This window comes from Macrobrachium nipponense, chromosome 31 (assembly GCF_015104395.2).
Source record: "Macrobrachium nipponense isolate FS-2020 chromosome 31, ASM1510439v2, whole genome shotgun sequence".
Classification (NCBI taxonomy): Eukaryota; Metazoa; Arthropoda; class Malacostraca; order Decapoda; family Palaemonidae; genus Macrobrachium; species Macrobrachium nipponense.
In genome coordinates, this window is record NC_061093.1 from 46,363,762 (window position 1) to 46,387,710 (window position 23,949).

Genomic DNA, 23,949 nt, shown 5'->3' on the forward strand with positions numbered 1-23,949 from the left:
ATGTTTGGTGATTGTTCCTGGTTTTATTCATTATTGTCCTATATTCTATCGTATGTTCCTTTTTGTTTATTCACCAACCCTGTAGTTACTTAGAATATTGTAATTTGATATTATCAGTAATATTAGTTGCTGGTCTTAACAGGTTTGTCATGAAATTGTGTAATTTTTTTTTATAACATCAGGTATTTGTATGAGAAATTAATTCTGTTTTGAACAATTATTTTAATAAGTTTCCTTTTTTTTTTTTTTTTACAGAATGAAAGCAGTGGAATAAGCATACCATTGAGAGGCAGTCGCTCTCTAGTTACATCTTTAGATCCTGATTCAACATTACGACAGGGACGAAACCTCCATGACCTTGATCAGGTAGTAAATAGAGTAATAATTTTTTAAATGATGACTTTAGAATCTGCTATAAATCACCTTAACAGCTTTTAATTAATTTTGCCAGTTTTAATACCAGCGAGTACCTGGTTATGATACTTTAAGATATGCTATTAACTAGTGGAGAAGTGGAAGGAAGCCAAGGGTCAGGTGGTAGATGTAAAGAGGAAGATTCAGTAGGAATGTAATCTCAACAAGGAAGAGGGAAGAAAGAAAATGTTGTTATAGGAAAATATAGAATGAAAATTGACTGTGATTATAATTATTTAATGTAGTTTGATAAGACCTCTAAGGATAACAGAATGGTTCCCTAGAGATTGCAAACAAAGCAGGGGAAGGAAGAGAAGACGATGGATTGACGAGCTAAGAAAATTTGCGGGTATAGAATGGCATAGAAAGACCATAAACAGACGAGAATGGAATGACATGTCTGAGGCCTTTGTCCTGTAGTGGCCAAGCAAAGGCTGATGATGATGATGAATAAGACTCCGTGGTCAAATTTCTAGACGGTCAGAGGGCTCACATGAAATATTTGTAAGTGAAAATTGGATGTGAAGCAAGGTAAAGAAGTCAGGCTGATAAGTGAGAAAACACTTGAGGGTCTGGGTTAAAAGTATAAAGCAGAATGCAGTTCAGCTGGGGCTGAATATATACTGCAAACAGCTTTTAGTATTATGTACAGTGTGTTGTATAAGGTACATATTATACAATGCTTCCCCCCTACATGGTGAGGAAAAATATGAAGAGTGTAAAGTAAATAGAATATGGAAATGGATACACATATATTTCTCATAAAGTGTGTATATTTTATTTCAGGAAGATGAAATGCGTTTACTCCGATGTGTCTTCCTTCATATTCGTTCAGGGCAAGTCAGTATGGCTCAGGAATTATGTATCAGAGCAGGTCACCACTGGAGAGCAGCAACTCTTGAGGGGTGGAAGCTTCATCATGATCCTAATCACACTGATGCATCACAACGAAATCCAATTTCTGGCAATTCATACAGGTAATGCTTTTTACATCATGTATTTTCAATATCAGACTATGTACTGGTAAACAGAATATAACACTTAATTTTCTTGTTTCATCACAACTCTGTCAGTTATAATGAACCAATCATTTATGTATTCATTATCATTGATGGGTTTGTGCCAAAAATTTTGTTTTATAACAACTGCAAGTTTAATAATTTTGAGGGGAATAACTGAGTCCAAACATAGGAAGAGAAAAACATTTTTGTCATAATCTTAGAGATATTTGTACTACAGGCAGTTGCCAGTTATCAGCAATACAGTTTTATGGTGTTTGTCTAGTGCCGAAAATTTACAATTTTTTACAGTAAAATGCGCCGATTTCTGGTTATTGGTGCTGATAATAGAGTATTGGCACCAATACATACCTAACAGAGGCGCCGTTAACCAGTTATTGGCTCTGATAAGTGTCAAAAATTGCTGATATTTGGTTATCAGAAATTTTCGCTTATCATCAAACCGTCGTAATGGAAGCCCTACCGATAACTGGGGGCTGCTTGTTTTTAAGTTTGTTGCAAAGTGAGTGAGTCTTCAAATGGAAGCTAAAAATCAGTATAGGCTGCAATTCTCTGTTTATACTGTCTTAGATTTGTGTTGTTGCAATTTTATATTCCCGTCCATCAAAGAAAAAGTAAATCCATTAAAACTAGAAATTTGTGATATATGAAGAGACCCCAAATCCCCTGTTCGTTTGCAAAGGGTTGCCCATAAATGAATGGTTTTATCAAAATTTTGTTGTAGTTTCATAGTTATGAAAGGTGACCCATAAACTAGTGTTATTACTATTGGGTCAGTACAGTATAGTTTGCTATGATAAATTACAAAAACATGAAAAAGAAACCAAAGTTATCCCCGCATGTTAGATGGCAGCACCAAAGCTGAGGTTAGTCACTAAAACTTTGATCTAAGTAACTACTATGCATTAATCCATAGTCGGGCTGCTCCAGCTTTTAAAGCTCATGTTTCAAAACAGCTTAACCCTTAAACGCCGACTGGACGTATTTTACGTCGACATTTTTTGTCTCTCGGGTGCCGACTGGACGTATTTTACGTCGACATACAAAAGTTTTTTTTAAAATTCGCGGAAAAATACTTTTAGGCCTACCAGCCGAAAACTCTTTAATCACGCGCCTTGGGGGATGCTGGGAGTTCACGGATCAAGGTGTTGTTTTGTTTACAATCGTTACGCAGGCGCGCAAGCGCGAATTTCTTTCTTGCCGCACTAAAAAGTATCTGTGACACATCTCGGAAATTATTTCGTCACTTTGACATAATTTTTTTACCATTTTAAATTAGCCGTTACATGGACTATTATATATGAAAATGTGCGCATTTTTATGTAGAATACAACACAAAAATACTCATGATTGTAGCTTTTATCAGTTTTGAGATATTTTCATATAAATAACGATAAGTGCTAAAATTTCAACCTTCGGTCAACTTTGACTCTACCGAAATGGTCGAAAAACGCAATTGTAAGCTAAAACGCTTATATTTTAGTAATATTCAATCATTTAACTTAATTTTGCAACTAATTGGAAGTCTCTAGCACAATATTTTGATTTATGGTGAATTTATGAAAAAACTTTTTCCTTACGTCCGCGCGGTAACTCTTCCGAAAATAATCATACATGCGATTGTGGTAATGTTTGCACCATTTTAAATTAGCCGTTACATAAAGTTTTATATATGAAAATGTGCGCAATTTCATGCACAATACAACTAAAAACAATCCATGGTTGTAGCTTTTATCAATTTTGAAATATTTTCATATAAAAAATTATAAGTGACAAATTTTCAACCTTCGGTCAATTTTGACTCTACCGAAATGGTCGAAAAACGCAATTGTAAGCTAAAACGCTTATATTCTAGTAATATTCAAGCATTTTCCTTCATTTTGCAACAAATTGGAAGTCTCTAGCACAATATTTCGATTTATGGTGAATTTATGAAAAAAATAACATTTTCTTTACGTCGCGCGTAACTCTTCCGAAAAAATCATACGTGCGATTGTGGTAATGTTTGCACCATTTTAAATTAGCCGTTACATAACGTTTTATATATGAAAATGTGCGCAATTTCATGTATAATACAACAAAAAATAGTTGAAGGTTGTAGCTTTTCTCATTTTCGAAATATTTGCATATAAATCACGATAAATAGAAAAAAAAAACCACGTTCGGTCAAATTTGACTCTACCGAAATGGTCGAAAAACGCAATTGTAAGATAAAACTCTTACAGTCTAGTAATATCAGTCATTTATCTTCATCGTGAAACAAATTCGAAGTCTCTAGCACAATATTTAAATTTATGGTGAATTTAAAAAAAAAACTTTCCTTCCCTCCGCGCGCGGATTCTCCGCCACAAATCTCCGAAATGCGTAAGTCCCATTCTCGGAATATTTGCTCCATTTCATATTAGGCATTTCATAGAGTTTTATATATGAAAATGTGCGCAATTTCATGTAGAATAAAACGAAAAATATTTGAAAGTTGTAGTTTTCTTATTTCCGAAATAATTGCATATATATATAAAAAAAATTCGACATTCGGTCAATTTTAACTCGTCAGATATGGTCGAAAACTGCATTTGTAAGCTAATATTCTCACAGTATAGTAATATTCAATCATTTATCTTCATTTTGAAAGAAATTGGAAGTCTCTAGGACAATATTTAGATTTATGGTGAATTTTTGAAAAAAATATGTGTTTACGTCTGCGCGTTACGAATTCATGCATTATTTTGTGATAATATTTTCTCTGTGTTGCTTTTATCGTTTTACAATTTGTTATATACCAAAATGATTGCAATTTAGTGTACATTACAACGAAAAAAAAAGTAACTTGTTACCTTCAACCGTTTTGCGCACAGCGCGATTTGAATACAATTATATATGAAATTTCGTTTTTGCGCTATCATATATCGCATTATATATGATAATGATAATTTTTTCATTCTGATGGTTGCATACTAAAACTTCAGGCAATGACAAAAAAAGGAGCCAAAAATGAACTCTTAATCTTTAAAACTAAGCGCGCTATGATTTTTTGAAAAAAATATTTTTTCCGCTCCTGCGCTCACTCTGAAACGTCTCCGGCACACGGGAGACATTTTTTTTTTTACCGCTTCGGCGTTTAAGGGTTAATAACCTTATTTTGTCCATAAATGGAACAAACCTTCGGTCTTAACAATATGATAATCTCCCAGTGCCAAGCTGGAAACTGGTTAAAAACAATCAAAGATTGTAAAACAAGGAATCTGTGGCATCTGGTAACTCGTGCATATACAAGGTGGGTGTTGGTCACTGACCAGGCTCCGAACCTTGTGATGCACCAGCCTTTCTGTCATATTCGTCCATCGTTTTCATCCAGTTTCATTACAATTTCAGACTCAGTAATTCTGTCTGTTTGATTAATGGGTTAGGACTTTTTTTATATATATCTGAAAAGGTTTAACTTTGTATTGGTTTTGCTGAATTTTTTTTTATCTTAAGATCATTGATATTCACAATACTTATTTTCTTTGGATTTGAAGGATATTTCAAGGGGCTTATACCATATCAGTTTCATTCATTTGGAGTAGTAAGTATAGGTTGAGTAGGCATTTTAATTTAAACTTGTAGAATATGTATCAAGGGCTAATGTATTGATACAGATTATATATATATTCTTTGTTCTTAGTAAAAATATTATAGCTATATCCCAATAGATACAAAGTTTTCCTCAACCATAACAAACCTAGTAATATGTAGTTCACTTGATCTGGTGACGTAAGTTAAAGGTAAATAATGTGACTTTAGAGAAGTTTGTAGTAAATTACAAAAGTTTTATACATTCAACTTACCTGTCAGATATATACATAGCTATTGACTCCGTCGCGCCGACAGAATTTCGAATTTCGCGCACACGCTACAGGTAGGTCAGGTGATCCACCGCGCCGCCGCTGGGTGGCGGGAATAGGAACCCATTCCCGTTTTCCATCAGATTTTTTCTGTCGGCCATACTGGCAACATCGTTGTTGGTATCTCCGGCTGGATTTCGTTTTTGGATACAATTGATCATCGTTTTGGACCCTTTGGTGACGTATTTGGATCGTTGTACTGGCATACGCTTTTGTGGATCGTTATTTGGATGGTTTTGGCTTGGAATTTTCATCATGATGTCTGATTCTGGAAGTGTGGTGAGAATGTGTGTGAATGAAGGGTGCAAGGTGAGAATGCCGAAAGCTTCGGTTGATCCTCACACTGTATGTAAAAGATGCAGGAAGTATGAACTGCTCGATGGATAACACTTGTCATGAATGTGAGAGTTTGAGTGCTGAAGGGTGGAAGTCTCTAACTTCTTATTTAAGGAAATTAGAGAAAGACCGGTTAAGGAAGTCATCTTCCAAAACCAAGCCTAGCTCTCAATCTTCAAGTGGTTTGGTGAGTAATATGTACCCTCCTCTAACATTATGAACGCTCCTTGTAATATTTCAGGTCATTCTCCGAATGCAGATCCTACGGACTCTGCTTCGGAGATAGCAAGCCTTAAAGCTGCGCTTATGAAAATGGAGCGTAAAATGGCTGCCATAGAAGGTAAGCAAAGTAGTGCGGTGGAAAGTGATGTGAATTTCCCCAGTGAAGTGGAGGAGGCGTCTGATTGGCTTCACAACGCTCCCAGGCCTAGACCTCTTTCAAGCTCCCAAGCCCAGAGGAGAAGGAATGTCAAAAGCCTTACGGAGGTTATGGAGGATCCCCACCAGTCAGACGTCTCTTCGGCAGAATCTGTAACGTCACAGACTGCCAGAGAACGCAGTAGAAAAAGCGGTTCTACGTGAATGTTTTTCGTCATCGGAGAATTCCTCACCTAAAAGAGGATGGAGATCAGCGGATCGTTCCGTCCATTGAAGAGGATCTGGGAAGAATCGCGCATAAACGCGAGTCCGGAACGTTTTTCGGAGGACTCTCCGACAGAGAATAAGAAAGCAAAGGTTTTGGCTTCTCCCGATAAGTTGTGGGGAATGGAGAAAGGAGGCTCTCCTTCCTCTCGTTTAGACCAGAGAGAAGAAACGACGAAGATATTAAAAGATATGCAAGAGTCTATTGCTTCTCTAGTCGGGGTTCTTTCGAGAGATCCTCCAAGAAGAAAGGATGTTAATCTTCTGTGAAGAAGTCAAAAAAACCCTTACTATCAACCTCCCAGAAAAGAAGATTCTTCTTCGGATGAAGGGTCTATTTTTCACAGACCCTCTCCCCGAGTTCGGGGCGCGAGGCGCCAGGCCAGGCGTGAAAGCGCCAGCCAGGCGCGGAGCGCCAGTCAGCCGCAAAGAGCTAAAAACGTAAGCGCGAGGCTCCAATCAGGCGCGACGCGGCAACCAGCCCTATCCGACATCGCAGGAGACGACTAGCGCGAGAAGCTGGCCAGGCGCGAGGAGCCAGCCGCGAGTGAGAATTCCTACAAGCAGGAAGAGACAATCAGGCGCGAGGCGCCATCCAGGAGCGTAGCGCCAGCCAGACGAGAAGCGCCAGCCAGGCGTGATGCGACAGACTGCCGAGAAGCGCCTACCAGGCGAGAAGCGCTAGCCAGGCGCGAGGCGCCAGGCGGCCGCGAAGAGACAGACAGGCGCGAAGCGCCAGCCAGACGGGACGCGATAGACTGCCGCGAAGCGACAACCAGGCGTGAAGCGCGAGTTGGGCGCGAGGCGCCAGCCGCGCAAGAAGAGCCAGCGAGGCGCGAAGCGCTAGCCGAGCGTGAGGCGCCAGCCGCGCGAGAAGATTCAACCAAGCGCGAAGCGCCAGTCAGGCGCAAGGCGCCAGCTGATCATGAAGAGCGGCAAGAGCGAGAAGTGATAAGGGGTAATAGAAGATCTTTTCATGTAATGTCTTCGGATAGCGAGTCTCCTACAAGTAGAAACCCTGATGCAAGGAAGCAACCTGGTACATCGAAGGTTACGGTTTCAACCTCCATGTCTCAGGATGCCTTGGTAGATAAGAAAGGGAGAACTTCTAGATCTGTCAGTCTCTCTCCTTCTAGGAGTATTTCTCCTATAGGGAATAGGTCTACGGACAAAGAATCTAATAAAAGAGCTCGCTCTCCTTCTAGGATGGAGTTGGATGAGGTGTCGGAGGAAGAAACTCCGAACAATGAGGGGGTATCTAACTACAAAGTGTTAGCCTCTCTTCTCCTACAAGAATTTGGAGATTCTCTAAGCCCTGCAGCTCCTCCTTCCCCGAGATCTCTATTTTCCAGTACGAAGGTTCCTAAATCGTCTTCGTATTTAAAAATGAAACCAGCCATATCAATGAAGAAGGCTATTCAATCTTTAAATAATTGGATGAAGGTGAAGAAGGAAGCTCAGAAGACAGTTTTTTGCACTCCTCCATGTAAGCTCGGAGGTAGGAGGGGAATATGGTACAGGACAGAGGAAGCGATGGGGCTTATGCTTCCATCTTCCGCGGAGGCGGATTTTTCAAGCTTGGTTGAAGCATCGAGAAGACATGCTTTGAATACCGCTAAAGCATTTGGAGCATGTCAGAATTGGATCAACACCTCAAGGGACTTTTCCATGTACTAGAAGTTTTTAACTTCTTGGATTGGTCCCTTGGAGTGCTGGCCAAGAAGGCAATGAACCAGATGTTTTAGAACCTGAAGTTTTACATTGCATTTTATCCTGTATGGATAAGGCGGTTCAGGATGGATCGGGAGAATTGTCTTCTCTATTTGGAGCAGGAGTAGTGAAGAAGAGATCATTATTTGGTTCATTTCTAACCAAAGCGGTTTCTCCTTCGCAAAGGTCAGCCCTGTTATACGCTCCTCTCTCGGATCACCTTTTCCCTTCGCACTTGGTGAAGGAGATTTCAAAGTCTCTTGCTGAAAAGGCAACCCAGGACTTATTAGTTCAATCTTCCAAGAAATCAAGACCAACAGTACCAGTAGCGAAGAAGACTACTCGTACTCCGGTAGTGCCCTTTCGGAGAGGTTCCACCTCTCGTCCTCCAACGAAAAGGAAAGACGCAGAGCATAAAAGCGAGGAAGGTCCTCCTTTAGATCTTTTAAGAAGTCAAAGTAGCAGCAAGGTCCTCCAAACATCTGTAGGGGCCAGGCTCCTAAACTTCGTAGGAGAATGGAAGATAAGGAAGCGGACCCACCCTGGGACGCTAGCAGTCTTGGGAAAGGTTACATTATACCTTTTCAGGACAGACCACCTTTGTCGAATTCCCCAAAGGAACTGTCGGCGAAGTACAAGGACCCTGTTCTGAGGGAGACACTTCTTCAGATGGTGATAGGAATGAAGGACAAAGAGGCAATAGAAGAGGTTCAGGATCCTTCCTCTCCGGGGTTTTACAACCGCCTGTTTTTAGTTCCGAAGGCATCCGGGGGATGGAGGCCAGTCTTTTTTTTGGACGTGAGCATTCTGAACAAATATGTGGAAAAGAAAAAGTTCTCGATGGAGACTTCTGCCTCGGTAATTTCAGCCCTGCGAAGAGGAGACTGGATGGTCTCTCTAGACCTACAAGATGCATATTTCCACGTTCCTATTCACCCGTCATCAAAGAAGTATCTCAGGTTTGTGATTCAAGGAAAGTCTACCAGTTCAGGGCCTTGTGCTTCGGCCTCTCCACGGCGCCACAGGTATTTACGTACCTGATGCGGAACGTAGCCAGATGGCTACACCTGGAAGGCATAAGCGTCTCTCTGTACCTAGACGATTGGCTGATAAGAGCAAAATCCCAGGACAATGTTTGGAGGATCTGAAGAAAACATTAGAATTGACAAAGGAATTAGGACTTCTCGTGAATCTCGAGAAATCGCAGATGACCCCAGTCAGGACATAGTTTATTTGGGGATTCAGATGAATTCTCGGGATTTTCGGGTTTTCCGTCCCAAGAAAGGATTCTTCGGGGGATTCAGAAAGTTACAAATCTTCCTCCTAAAGAAAGACAGGAGTTCAGCCAGGGAGTGGCTGAGCCTTCTAGGGACTCTTTCTTCCCTGGAACAATTTGTATCCCTAGGAAGACTTCATCTAAGGCCTCTACAATTCTTCCTGAAAGAGAGCTTGGACTTGGAAGAAGGGCCATCTGTCGGACACGTTTCCGGTAACATTAGAGGTGAAGAAACACCTAAAGTGGTGGCTGCTCCCCACTCAAAGAGAACAAGGGAGTGTCCCTAGAGGTTCGGAACCCAAACCAAATCTTGTTCTCAGACGCTTCAGAAACGGGATGGGGAGCGACTCTAGGGGCAAGAGAAGTCTCTGGCAAATGGAAGAAAGAACAAAGAGATTGGCATATAAATGCCAAAGAACTATATGCAGTGTTTCTGGCATTAAAATTCTTCGAGTCAGAAGTAAGAAATCAAGTGATTCAAGTCAACGCAGACAACACTACGGCGTTGGCTTACATCAAAAAACAGGGGGGGACGCACTCGTTTTCCCTATTCGAGATAACGAAGGAGCTGTTGTCATGGACGGAGGAGAGAGGAATATTCACCCTCGTGACCAGATTTGCTGAAAGGGGAAAGAAATATCAGAGCAGACAGGCTCAGCAGGACGAAACAAGTTCTCCCCACGGAGTGGACTCTGCACGAGCAAGTCTGCCAAAGTCTGTGGAACCTGTGGGGGAGGCCGCAGATAGATTTGTTTGCGACGTTCCTGTCAAAGAGGATAGAGAACTTCTGCTCCTTAGTAGAAGAACCCGAGAGCGATAGCGGTGGATGCCATGCTAACTGGTAGTGGTCGGGACTCGACGCTTACGCTTTCCCTCCATTCAAGTTGCTAGGAGTAGTGATGAAGAAATTCGTAGCATCAACAGGGACGAGATTAACTCTCATCGCCCCGTTTGGCCATCCCAAGATTGGTTCACAGAGGTACAGGAATGGACAGTAGACTATCCAAGATCTCTTCCAAACAGGATAGATCTTCTCAGACAACCCCACTTCAAGAGGTTCCATCAAAACCTCCCCGCTCTCGCTCTGACTGCCTTTCGACTATCGAAAGTTTGGTCAGAGCGAGAGGCTTTTCAAGCAAGGCTTCGAAAGCAATTGCTAGAGCCCGGAGATCGTCAACTATCCGGGTCTATCAATCGAAGTGGGATGTATTTAGAAGATGGTGTAGGAAGAATAAGCTGTCCTCCTCCGATACCTCTGTGACCAATATAGCAGATTTTCTGTTATTCCTGAGAGAGGAATCCAATCTGTCCGTAGCTACAATAAAGGGATACCGAAGTATGCTCTCAGCGGTATTTAGAAATAGAGGCTTAAACTTGGCAGAGGATAGGGATTTGCACGATCTCATAAGATCGTTCGAGACGTCAAAATCTATATCCTCTACTCCGCCAAGTTGGAATCTGGATGTTGTGCTCAAATTCCTTACATCGGAAAAATTTGAACCTCCCGACCGTGCCTCGTTCAGGGATTGGACGAGAAAGTGTGTGTTTCTCATAGCCTTAGCGACGGCTAAGAGAATAAGTGAAATCCATGCCCTAGATTCTCGGGTGGGTTTTAAGAAAGACGCAGCCATCTGTTCTTTTCAAACTCTGTTTTTAGCAAAAAATGAGAACCCTTCGAAACCATGGCCAAGGAGTTTTGAGGTGAAAAGTCTTTCAAACTTAATGGGAGACGAAATTGAAAGAACTTTATGCCCGGTTAGAGCTCTTAAGTTCTATCTTAAAAAGAAAGAAGAGTTGAAGGCATGTAAACAGAGTCTATGGTGCGCAGTTCGGGACACGAAAAGACCAATGTCCAAGAATGCGCTAGCGTATTTTATTAGAAGTGTGATTATGGAAGCTCATAGCGATTGTGCAGAGGATTCCTTTAAATTATTACGAGTTAAAGCTCATGAGGTAAGAGCAGTGGCAACATCATTATCATTCCAAAAAGAATATGTCCATGAAGGACATTATTTAATGCGACCTATTGGAGATGCAACTCGGTATTTGCATCCCACTATCTTAGAGATGTTAAAATTACCTACGACAAGTGCTTCTCTCTAGGTCCTTTTGTGTCTGCGGATACAGTGCTGGGACTGAGGACACATACCGATCCTTAAACTTTTATGAAAAGTCTAATACTTCCATACCATACTGGTGGGATAGGCTCTAACTTTCTTACCTGACGGCTAGTTGTTGCACAGGCGACCACGGCCTTGTTTAGGTAAGGAACTTTGAGTTTATCTTACAGGATAGGCTTGGATAAAAACGGTGTCTTTGATTACGGAGATCTCCACTTTTTGAGGCAGTTTTTGTTACTATTGGTAAAAGTGCTTGGTGTCGCACAGGCGGCCATAGCCCTTGCTAGTAAGGAACTAGAAATGTGCCTTTTAAACGGAGTAGGATTAAAGACATTGTCTAAATTCGTACAGGGACCTCTCCTTTTAAGACGGTATCACGATTTTCTGCTGATAAGAGTGCTTGGGCTAGCACAGGCGGCTTTTGGTGCTTTTGACAGTATGAGAATGTGCATAGGTCTTACAAGCGAGGTAGTACAAATAGAAATTAGACTATATTTGTTTATTTTTATTTTTATTTATTTTTCATAAAGAATTAGGTGTAAGATATTGTGATCGAGTTTTTTTTTTGGTTGTTTGCAAGGAGTCCGGGGATGACTTCTTGCAATCTTAGATACAACATTTGGTTAGGTTAAGGTGATCAGGATCGGGATTGTGCTCCTTAGAAAAAAGGTTCTTGTCATATAAGTGGATTTGAAACCCTTTGACATAGCCCTTATAGGATCGGCCAAGTAAGTGGACAAGACCCCTTTGGCAGACCTACAAGAACTCTTAGCAATAGATCAATATCTCGCTGAGGCTCTTGAGACTAAGCAGACTCCTGGGCATTAACCATGAAGTCTTCAGTCTATACAGGTAGGAACCAAGGTTTTATGTGATTAATACCTACAACGATTGTTGTGATTTCCTGTTAAATCAGTTATTAGCTGTCTTTACCCTCCTCCAATGGTGTGAATCAGCTATGTATATATCTGACAGGTAAGTTGAATGTATAAAAATGATATTGTTATGATACAATAAAGTTTTATACATACTTACCTGGCAGATATATACAATTAAACTACCCACCCAGCCTCCCCTCAGGAGACAGATGGTGTAGAAAAAATCTGATGGAAAACGGGAATGGGTTCCTATTCCCGCCACCCAGCGGTGGCGCGGTGGATCACCTGACCTACCTGTAGCGTGTGCGCGAAATTCGAAATTCTGTCGGCGCGACGGAGTCGTATAAAACTTTATTGTATCATAACAATATCATATTTGTTCATATGCGGAACAAACTTTCGGTCTTAACAATAGAGTATTTCCCAGCGCTAGCTGGCAGCCAATTAAAAACAATCAAAGATGTAAGCAAGGAATCTGTGAGATCTGGCAACTCCTGCTCATACAAGGTGATAGCTAGTCAGAGACCGTACACCGCCTTGTGACGCATTTAGTCTTTCTTTAACCGCCTTGGAAAGTAAGACACTATCGCTTAGCTCCCTTCCAAGCCAGTTGATTTGTGCCCATGCTTTTTTTTTTTTTCCAGTGTGTTTGGGTGTGAACGTTTTAATTATATATTTTAGAAAATTAAAGTAACATGATGTGAATGTCAGTGAAGACTCAGGTGGACTTAGAACCTCAGCCTTACAAGTTTTAAAATCCATGAGAGATCAGGGGGGATTTTCTACATTTACCTGAAAGGAAATAGGAAACAAATTTTTTCAGTACTAATTTTTGGATAGTGTTTCATTATGGAAGTACTTTAATAAAGATGGTAACTCAAGGGGCATGAGCATTTAAGTCTTAATGGAAGTTCCATATGATGTAATGATAGATAGTTGCCCATGTAGGAAATCTGTTGACAGTCTAAATTACCATTTTTTTTCAAAAGCGCCATACGAAGTGCTGTCTTCATGGTCAGTAAAAAATTATGGAGAGTTACATAGTCCAAGTGTGTAATTTACACCGTGGGAGTATTTATATTATATTGTTATTGTTAATATTATATTATTACAGGCAGTCTGGGGTTATCGGCGGACTTGGTTAATGGCGATACGGTTTTATGGCGCTTGTCTAGCACCGTAAAATCGGTGATTTATGGCACCATAACAGGCCAAGGTTCGGTTATCAGTGCCATAATTTGCCAATAATAGAGTTATGGCACCATAACATACCTAACAGAGTCGCCTTTAACTGAAATTTGGCGCTGTAAGCACCATAAATCGTCAAGTTATTGATGATCTCACATTTATTTTACAGTACATATATTATTAATATGAATAATGAAGAAACATATAAAAATGAAAAAAACAATGTTTTTGCTGTAGTAGTGATGTTTGATTATGCTCCTTCCAGAAACCGAAATACATCTGGCCTGGAGGATTTTGGATAAACAATTGTGTACCTGTAATGGCAAATAAATTAGTTTTTGTTTATCTAGGTCTTTATTTGCTTATGAAAATGAAAATATTTTTCTTCAGAGATGTTTGGAAAGCAGTTGCTTGGGGCATAGCAAGTGATGAACGACTACCAGTTTATGAACGAGCAGTATATGGTTCTCTGTGTGGTCATCTACAGTCGGTATTAGCAGTTTGTAATGAATGGCAAGATGTTTTATGGGCATATGCACGCACAATGGTTGATCAGTGGGCTGAAGAGCAGTTGAGGGCCACAATAACCCACTTGAGAACGCTGCATCCTTTACCCAAAGATTATCCAGAAGAAAAGTAAGTCATTAGGTTTGTGTTATATTTGTGTTCTTTGGTTAAGCAATCTTATATAATTTAATAATGAAAATTTTATACCTAACATACCCAGTATAGAAACCATTATTGTTCATTCATTATTGACAAATAAAAATTTGTTAATGAGCTAAAAGAGTTGTGTGCTGCAGGTGGCTGGAAGGTTTAAAGTCATTTGTGAAAACATCAAAATTATATTGTGTGTTTTTAATTAGGTTTGCAGTTTACAGGTTTGAGCATACAATACAGTATTGTTTCTCAGTTTCCTGAAATAGTTTTTTTCTTTATTATTGCAGTTAGAATTCTTTTTTTTTTTATAATGTTTACTGGCTAATAGTGATTATTGAAGCTACATCTATCTGTGATATTTTGCAAGTGCACAAAAGCAGTAGTTTGAATTTTTATTATATGACAGTAGTTTGAACTTTTATTACATGAAAGAACACAGCTGTTAACTTTTTTTAATAGATGTGCCAAATTTGTTTACTTTTTATGAATTAAGAGCTTAGGAACATTACATCTCAGATTTTGTACATGAACTTCCCTGACAGATATATACTTAGCTATAGTCTCCGACGTTCCCGACAGAATTTCAAATCTCGCGGCACACGCGACAGGTAGGTCAGGTGGTCTACCTTACCCGCCGCTGGGTGGCGGATGTACGAACCACTCCCGTAAGCTTGTCAGATTTTTCTCTGTCGCGGGAACGATAACAACTGTTGTCGGTTCCTCTCGATAGTTTTTCGATTCTCGCTTGCCTGGAGTTAATTTGGACTTCTTTTGGTGACGTATTCGCTTTGTTTGGCTTGGCATACGCTGATTGTGGACCGGTTTGATTTTGAGTTTGATTTTCTTTAACGATGTCTGATCTAGAATCGGTAGTTAAAACTTCGGTTTTGTTTAGGGTTTGCGTGAATGAAGGATGTAAGGTGAGGTTGCCGAAAGCTTCGGTAGACCCCCACACGTTTGCATGAAATGCAGGGGGAATGAATGTGCTTTTGCTAACCCTTGTAATGAATGTAAGGGATTGAATGAAGAAGAATATAAGGCTCTCTCTTCTTATGTTAGGAAGTTGGAACTGATAGAGTGCGTAAGGCTTCCTCTAGAAGTTCTAGCAGATCTAGAATGAGTGAGTTGGATGTGGATCCTAATAGTACTAACGTAGAATTAGAACCTTCTTCCCAAGTTGCAGCCCCGGCTCCCCGCACCGAAGCCGAAGATTCGCCTTCGGAGGCGGCAGCTCTGAAAGCCAAGAATCGTTCTATTGGGGAAACAAATCAGAAGATTCGTCAGTTGGAAGGTAAGGAGAGTGTTAGTGATCAGTGCAGTGTCCCCAGTGTTGTGGAGGGTGCGTCTGACCGGCATCCTTAGTGCCTCTAGGCCTAGACCTCTTCCAGACTCCCAGTTCCAGTGGAGTAGGAAAGTCGAAAGCCGCAGGAGGGCTAGGGAGAGCCCCCACCGGTCAGGCGTCCCCTCGGCAGATCCTGAAGTACGCTCCCAGGCTGCCTCGGATCGCTACAAGAAGGAGCTCCTACGCCATGCTTCTCCTCTTCGTCGTCTCCCTCTCCGAAGAGAGGTTGGAACTCCCACCCCGGATGCGTCGCGCCCGTTGAAGAGGGCTTGGAAGGCTCCCTGCAGTCCTTTGGCTTCTAGTCCGGAGGTTTTCCCGGAAGAATCGTCGGTGGAGGCGAAGAAACCCAAGAAATCCTGTGATCGTTCTTCTTCTCGCGCTCCGTGCTCGGCGCCTGCTTCCGAGGAAGAACAAGAAGATTCTCCTACGAGAGTACTCGCGCGGGACTTCAAGCTCAGATCACGGCGCTAGCAGACTCTCTAGTCAGTAGATCACGTAGGAAGAAGGACGTTTCTCTTCCGATCAAGAGATCTAGGCTGGCGGCCGCTCTTCAGAGGATCGTTCTCCTTCATATGGGGAGGTTTCGTATGAAGGTGGGGGCTCGCGTGAGCGCCCTCGCTCGCGTGAGCGCCCTCGCTCGCCTGGCTCTCTTTCGATTTCAAGACGCCAAACATCGGTAGGACGCTCTATGGAGAAAGAAGTTTTTCTCCAGATTGGATTCCCGCTTCCGGTAAGCGCACTGCCACCTGCTCATCACGCGATTTCTTCAACTCCCTCGCGTGAAACTTCTCCTCAGCAGCCTCAAGATTCTAGAAGGCGCCCTTATACAAGTAGGCGTTCTTCTTCCAGATGTCACTCTCCTCGAGTGTCGGATGTGACTTCTATCACCTGACAGGCATCTAGAGTCTGGTAGGAGTCGTGTGCATGATAGACGGCCTACTGTTAGCCGCTCCCCGCAAGGTAGGCGCCAAGAGCCTACTGCACATAGATCTCCTAGTAGGCGCTCGTCTCTTTTAAGGCGTCATACTCCTGATTATTCTCCTAGGGTGGGCAGACAACAAGAGTCTTTCAAGCGCCCTTCTCCGTGTAGGCGCTCTCCCGCTTCTAGGCGCACTTCTCCTGACCGTTTGTCTCTTGGTAGGCACCAGGAATCCCGGAAGCGCCCTTCTCCAAGTAGGCGCTCGTTAGTTTTGAAGCGCCCTTCTCCTGAATGTTACCCTCTTGTTAGACGTCAAGAGTCTCGCAAGCAGCCTTCTCCTAGTAGGCGCATTTCGCCTTCCAGTCGGACTTCCGTTGATCGTACGCAACTGGACAGGTATGGAGAGCCGCGCAAGCGCTCTGCTCTCGATAGGCGCTCTTCTCCTGGCAGCCGCTCGCCTCAGGATAGGCGCATAGAGTATAGTAGGCGCTCGCCTCCTCGTAAGCGCCCTGTGGATGTTTCCGAGGATTCTCGGAGTAGGAGCCCTACCTCTCCTTCGGCTGAGATTCCGTATACCTCGAAGAGGGAGTCTCATCGTAGACTTCCCAGATCTTCTCATCGTTCTCCAGTGGATGTGAACTCTTCTAAGAGAGGGCGTTCTCCAACCTCTCGCTCAACTCCTGCTAGGATCCCTTCGTCACATAAGGATCTTCCGCGCTCGCCTCGAGAAGACGTCCTAGAAGGTTCGGATGAGGAACCGAACACTTCTGCTGCTGTCTCTTCTTACAAGAAGCTTACAGAGCTACTTTTACAAGTTTTTGGGGATTCCCTTACGCCTACGGCTCCTCCTTCTCTCACTCAACTTTTTTTCAACGGCGAAGACAACGAAGAGTTCTTCTTGTGTGAGGATGAAGCCAACTCTTTCTATGAAGAAGGCACTGAGGAGTTTTTGGTTCCTGGATGGCTTCCAAAGAAGAAGCGGGGAAAAACGATGTTCGCTTTTCCCCTCCTTCGAAGTTATCAGGACGCGCTGGTTTCTGGTACGAAACAGGAGAGCCTTAGGATTGGGTCTACTGTCTTCGGCTGATTCGGATTTTTCGGCACTGGTAGATTCGACAAGGAGAACTGCCCTTAATTAACTCTGCTAAGCACGACTTGGGCAATGAATGAATTGGATCATTTGCTCAAAGGTATGTTTAGAGTGCTAGAAGTATTTAACTTCCTTGATTGGTCGTTGGGAGTCCTAGCCAAGAAAATTGAAGTGCCAGAGTCAATTTCGCCAGAAGATCTTATGTGTGTTTTGTCTTGTATGGACAAGTCGGTAAGAGACGGAGCGAGTGAAATCGCCTCCCTTTATGGGGCCCGGGATCGTGAAGAAGCAAGAGGTCGGTTATTGTTCCTTCTTAACGAAGTCGGTCTCCCATGCTCAGAGGTCTTCTTTGCTGTTTGCTCCTCTGTCTACTCAGTTGTTTCCCGAAACATCGAGTGCAGGACATTTCGAGTCACTTTCGGCCAAAGCCACCCAGGACCTTTTGGCACAGTCGGCAAGAAAACCTCGCCCTTCCTTCCCTACCAAGGCTAAGAAGGAAAAGGCAAGTGTTCGAGAACCCTTTCGAGGGGCATCTTCATCAAGAACCTCTACGTTTAGAGGTCGTAGACCTTCAAGAAGGGGTAAGACTTTCGCCAAGTCTGTTAAAGCCCCCAAATAACTTGCAAGTCCTTCAATCAACGGTGGGCGCTCCAGACTCTTATGGTGGACAGATCCCAACCTCTTTGCGAAGGGACTGTCTCTTGCAGAAGTCTGGGCCCAAAAAGGGGGCGGATCCTTGGACCCTTTCTATTTTGAGGAGAGGTTACCTCATCCCTTTCGTCGAAAGACCTCCCTTGACGGCCATCCCAGGGAACTGACGGCCAGGTACAGAGACCCCATCATGAATCAAGCTCTCCATCTAGCAGTAGATCAGATGCTGGAGAAGGGGGCTATCGAACTAGTGACAGACCATCATTCATCGGGCTTCTACAACCGCCTTTTCCTAGTTCCGAAGTCCTCAGGTGGGGGATGGAGACCGGCCCGGTTGTTGGATGTAAGCGCCCTGAACTTTCTTCGTAGACAAGAAGAATTCACGATGGAAACGCCTTCATCAGTGCTGGCAGCACTTCGTCCAGGGGACTGGATGGTTTCCTTGGATTTACAGGACGCTTACTTCCACGTACCGATCCATCCTTCCTCGAGGAAGTTTCTCAGATTCATGATTGGGGGGGAAAAATTTTTCAGTTTTCAGGGTTCTCTGTTTCGGCCTCTCGACGGCCCCTCAAAGTGTTCACGGGGATTTTGATGGAATGTGGCTCAATGGCTTCATTTGAAAAAAGGGGTGAGGATATCCATGTACCTCGACGATTGGCTAATAAGGGCCAATTCAGAAGATCGTTGTTTGAAGGACTTACAAGTAACTTTAGAATTGACGAAGGCTTTGGGACTTCTCGTCAATTTCAAGAAGTCATCACTAATTCCCGAGCAAGAGTGTGTGTATCTCGGGATACAGATGAACTCTCTGAGTTTTTTCAGGGCTTTTTTCCCTCGCAGGAAAGGATAGCCCGAGGATTCGAGAGAGTAAACAACCTTCTTAGGGAAAGAAAAAGTATGCACAGTGAGGGAGTGGATGAGTCTGCTGGGACGCTCTCCTCTCTGGAGCAATTCGTTTCCCTAGGAAGGTTGCACCTGAGACCACTCCAATTCTTTCTTCATCGGAATTGGAGTCGTCGTTCTCAGGATTTGACGTTCTCCCTGTCGTTATCCCAGGACATCAAGAAACATCTCTTATGGTGGACAGATCCCAACCTCTTTGCGAAGGGACTGTCTCTTCAATCACAGACCACCCAACCGGTGTTGTTCTACCGACGCGTCGGACATGGGGTGGGGTGCATCTCTGGGAACCAGCGAAGTGTCAGGTACCTGGGTGGGGGACCAGGTAGCCTGGCACATCAACAGAAAGGAGTTGATGGCTGTGTGGTTGGCTCTGAAGGCTTTCGAGCCCAAAGTCAGAAGATCGGTAGTGCAGGTCAACGCGGACAACACTACAGCTCTGGCATACATCAGGAACAGGGGGGGACGCATTCCTTCTCCCTGTACGAGACAGCAAGAGACCTTCTTCTGTGGGCAGAAGAAAGAGGAACAAGCTTCTCACCAGTTCGAGCAGGGAGAAAGGAATGTAAGAGCAGATCTCCTCAGCAGGAAAGATCAGGTCCTTCCCACAGAGTGGACCCTTCATCTGGATGTATGCCAGAGCCTGTGGAAGTTATGGGGCAGGCCACACATAGACCTCTTTGCCACGTCAAAGAACAAGAGGCTGGATCCTTACTGCTCTCCGATATCAGATCCAGAGGCAGTAGCAATAGATGCTCTTCTTCTAGACTGGAACGGACTCGACGTCTACGCGTTTCCCCCCTTCAAGATCCTGGGGCTAACCATCAAGAAGTTCGTAGAGTCCGATTCAACGAGAATGACCTTAATCGCTCCCTTTTGGCCGGCCCAAGAATGGTTCACAGAGGTACTGGAATGGTTGGTGGACCTTCCAAGATCGCTCCCGCTAAGGAGCGATCTACTCAGACAACCCCACTTCGACAGTACCACAAAAATCTCCTCGCTCTCAGTCTGACTGGTTTCAGACTGTCCAAAGTTTGGTCAGAGCGAAAAAAGGCTTTTCAGCAACAGCTGCTAAAGCAATCGCAAGAGCGAGGAGACCTTCCACCTTGCGTGTATACCAGTCAAAGTGGGATGTCTTCAGACGTTGGTGCAAGAGGGAAGAACATTTCCTCTTCCGTACCTCTGTGACCCAAATTGCGGAGTTTCCTTATTTTCCTCAAAGAAGAATGTCATCTGGTTGTGTCAACTATTAAGGGATACCGCAGTATGTTGGGCGGCGGTATTTCGGCATAGAGGCTTAAATATATCCGATGATAAGGACCTGCATGATCTTATTAGATCATTTGAAACCATTAAGCGTCCTCATGTAGTACCGAACTGGAATCTAGACGTAGTCCTACAATTCCTTGGATCGTCTAGATTCGAACCTCCTGGCTTAGCCTCTTTCAAGGATTTGACGAAGAAGGCTATCTTCCTTTTGGCCCTAGCTACAGCTAAGAGAGTGAGTGAGCTCCAAGCTATTGAGGGCAATGTAGGGTTTAAGGAAGATTCTATGGTGTGTTCATTTCTTCCAAGTTTCCTGGCAAAGAATGAAAACCCCATCACGCCCTTGGCCCAGGAGCTTTGAAGTTCGTAGTTTATCTTTTCTAGTAGGGGAAGAGCCTGAAAGAACTCTTTGCCCTATGAGAATTATGAAGTATTTTTTCCTTAAGAGGAAGGAACAACTTAAGGCTAATCAAGATGTGCTTTGGTGCTCCGTAAAGGACCCCACTCGGCCCATGTCGAAGAATGCTCTTTCCTTTTTTCTGAGAAGCCTTATTACAGAGGCACATGTTGCCTGTAAGGAAGATCATTTTAGACTACTGAAAGTGAAAGCTCACGAGGTGAGAGCCATCGCACTTCGCTTGCATTCAGAAAAAAATATGTCTGTGCGGAACTTGATGGAGGCGACTTTTTGGAGATGCCAATCGTTTTCGCAAACCACTACCTACGTGATGTAAAAAATCACATATGATAAATGCTTCGCCTTGGGGTCCTTTCGTATCGGCGGATTCGGTGCTGGGGCAGGGAGCTGAAACTTATCCTGTGTAAATTTTTTATATGTTTACCCTATATTTTATATTGTTGTTTTTGGTTGTCTGAAAGAGGTTGCAGGAGGCACCTCTTTTTGTCGTAATATTTAACCCTTTGTATTTTGGTTAGGTGGTCTGGTGGGTTTTGGCTCCTTGCAGAGGTAGTGGTAAGGATCTGTTAGGTAAGCGGACAAGGTCCCTCTAACAGCATCCGACTTGGATTCTACCACAATAGGGGATCACATATCCCAGTGGTAGATCCGAGAGTCTTTCAGCATCAGGTCACGTCCCTAGCTGTAGCTCTCCAGGCAATGCAGACTCAGAGATAGTATCTATGAAGTCTTCATCCTGAAAAGGTGAGAACCAAGGTTTTTATATCCTACAACATTAGTTGTTTCCCGTCTTACCTGTATTATTGAGCTGTCTCTTACCCTCCACCAAGGGTGCCAATCAGCTAAGTATATATCTGTCAGGGAAGTTCATGTACAAAAACAAAAATGATATTGTTAAACTACAATAAAAGTTTTGTACATACTTACCTGGCAGATATATACGATTAATGGCCCACCCAGCCTCCCCTCAGGAGACAGGTGGAAGAGAAAAAAAAATCTGACAAGCTTACGGGAGTGGTTCGTACATCCGCCACCCAGCGGCGGGTAAGGTAGACCCACCTGACCTACCTGTCCGCGTGTGCCGCGAGATTTGAAATTCTGTCGGGAAACGTCGGAGACTATAGCTAAGTATATATCTGCCAGGTAAGTATGTACAAAACTTTATTGTAGTTTAACAATATCATTTTTAAGTAGGTAAATCTTTTTTGCTTGAATTATAATTAGGCTTGAGACTAGGGAAAAATTTTTTAAATAGTGCCTAATTATAGCTTTAAGGTGGCTAAATTGGCCTTAGCAGTTTAGACCAATTCCAGGATAGGGTCTTGTTAGTTTGGACCAATTTTAGGACACTGCTGTATGTTCCTACAAGGAGACAAACCATTGACCAATATATGGAAATCTTCAGTGAAAGATGGTTTGGCTGTGGAAGCATGTTAAGAGAATTAATCAGTGGAAAGTGATGATGATCCACTCACTTTGGCTGCACTGCTAAACAGACTAGTACTGCATTTTTGCTGTACTTCATCATGACTGCTGCTGCTGTTATTTCTTCTGCTTTTAACCTTTTTGTTGATAATGGGCTTGTCATTTGATACTATAATTGCAAACATTGATTCTTACAGTAATACCTCCAGTTACATTGTTTTATTTTCCAGCATTCTCAACTTTACGCAGTTTTTTTATAAAAAATACTAGGGTAAAAACATCCCCATACAGTTGGTTAATGTAAAGGTACTGCAGACTGCATGTATAGCATTCCAAACTATTTACTTATACTTAAAAACCTCTTTTCTGTCCTTTTCTTATCAGGTTGACTTTAGAAACAATATTTGATGCTGTGGAACGAAGACCAGAGGTAATCAAACAACAGAGCCAGAACCCATATCACACACTTCAGAAATACATAGTCTTGGATGATATTGAAGCATTGCTTAAAGAAGCTCATCAGTGGTTGAGTGATGGTATTTCTCCTCATCTCTTACGTTGCCTAACACACATTGTACTGTTCCTCCGTCGCATTGGACGCATCTCTCAACACATGGAAATGTACTGCTCTGATATTTTAGTTGCTTGTGTCAAGGTAAGTCTGTACTATTTCCTTAGAAGTCTGGTAAATATTTTTAATGATTAAAACCGTTGAATAATTGTGCCCCATAATCTCATGTCAGTATTAAGTGGACGTAATCATTATCATATTTAATTTTTTCATTTTTCAGTCATAGATATGATATGTTTTTTTCTGTTTTTTAATAAAACTAAATTCTATAAAATATTTGATTTTGAAGTTGTTCCGATACGTAATACAAACCCTCGGTCCTTTAACAATAGGAAGGTAACTAGCGGCAGCTGGGACGGTCGTAAGCTTCGAACAAGGGGAGAACGGTAGTTAACTGCTTGTCCGATCGTGCGCGCGCCGCGCGCCCACCCCGAGAGGTGAAGAATCACTTTTGCTTTCGGCCGCGTGTGTGAAGGAACGTGTTCGTCATCGCTCTCTGCCCGCTTCATCGTCGTATGCTTTGTTTATATTGTGTTTTTCTACTATGGTTTTGGTTTGACTTGAAAATGAAACTGTAAGTACACTGTTTTCATTTTCATTACTTAATTATGAATCAACATGGAGCTATCGCCGTAGAGACGGCGATTTCCGCTCTTTTCATGAATTGAACCCTTGAATTATGTCTCGGTGCCGAGGGCGGGCGCACTCACGCCGAGTCATGTATTTTGGGCGAAAGTGTAATTGAAAGATGTAAGTACTCTCATTATATTTTTGCCCTGTGCGTTTTTCGTTGCCGAGAGCTTGATTGCGCCTCGGCAAGAGCCTCTTATTTTGATGAATAGAATGCAATGAAGTGGATTCGCAATGCAGTGTTTCTTTTCATTTTCATTTTATTAATTGCATCAAATTTAATTTTGGATCAATTTCCGCTCTTACCCGGGAATTAATCCTTACGATTTATTGCTGTGAAAGTGAAAATAGCAAGTGCAGTATTGTTTCATTTCATATATATTTATGATAGCATCATATTATTATGGATCAGTTTCCGCTCTTACCGGGAATTGATTTTTCCCTCTTTAAGTTCTATGAAGTGAATCGCAAGTGCAGTATTCTGTTTCATTTTTCATATTACTTTTCACTGCTGTGCGGGGGGGGTAGGGGACGGAAGCGAAGGTCTGCCAGGGAAGTCGTCGGAAAGCTCTCCCGCGACTCCCTTGGTATCCGATTCTTCGTCTTC

The 23,949-nt window shown here is 42.7% G+C and overlaps 1 protein-coding gene across 1 annotated transcript in view; it reads left to right on the top strand.

The window, feature by feature from the left end:
* LOC135206943 (nuclear pore complex protein Nup107-like) overlaps positions 1-23,949 on the top strand; it is a 118,502-nt gene that overhangs the window by 43,419 nt on the left and 51,134 nt on the right. Inside the window, 4 exon segments of the mRNA XM_064238467.1 lie at positions 256-366; positions 1,201-1,391; positions 13,858-14,103; positions 22,526-22,796. Coding sequence (XP_064094537.1) covers positions 256-366; positions 1,201-1,391; positions 13,858-14,103; positions 22,526-22,796 — 819 coding nt within the window.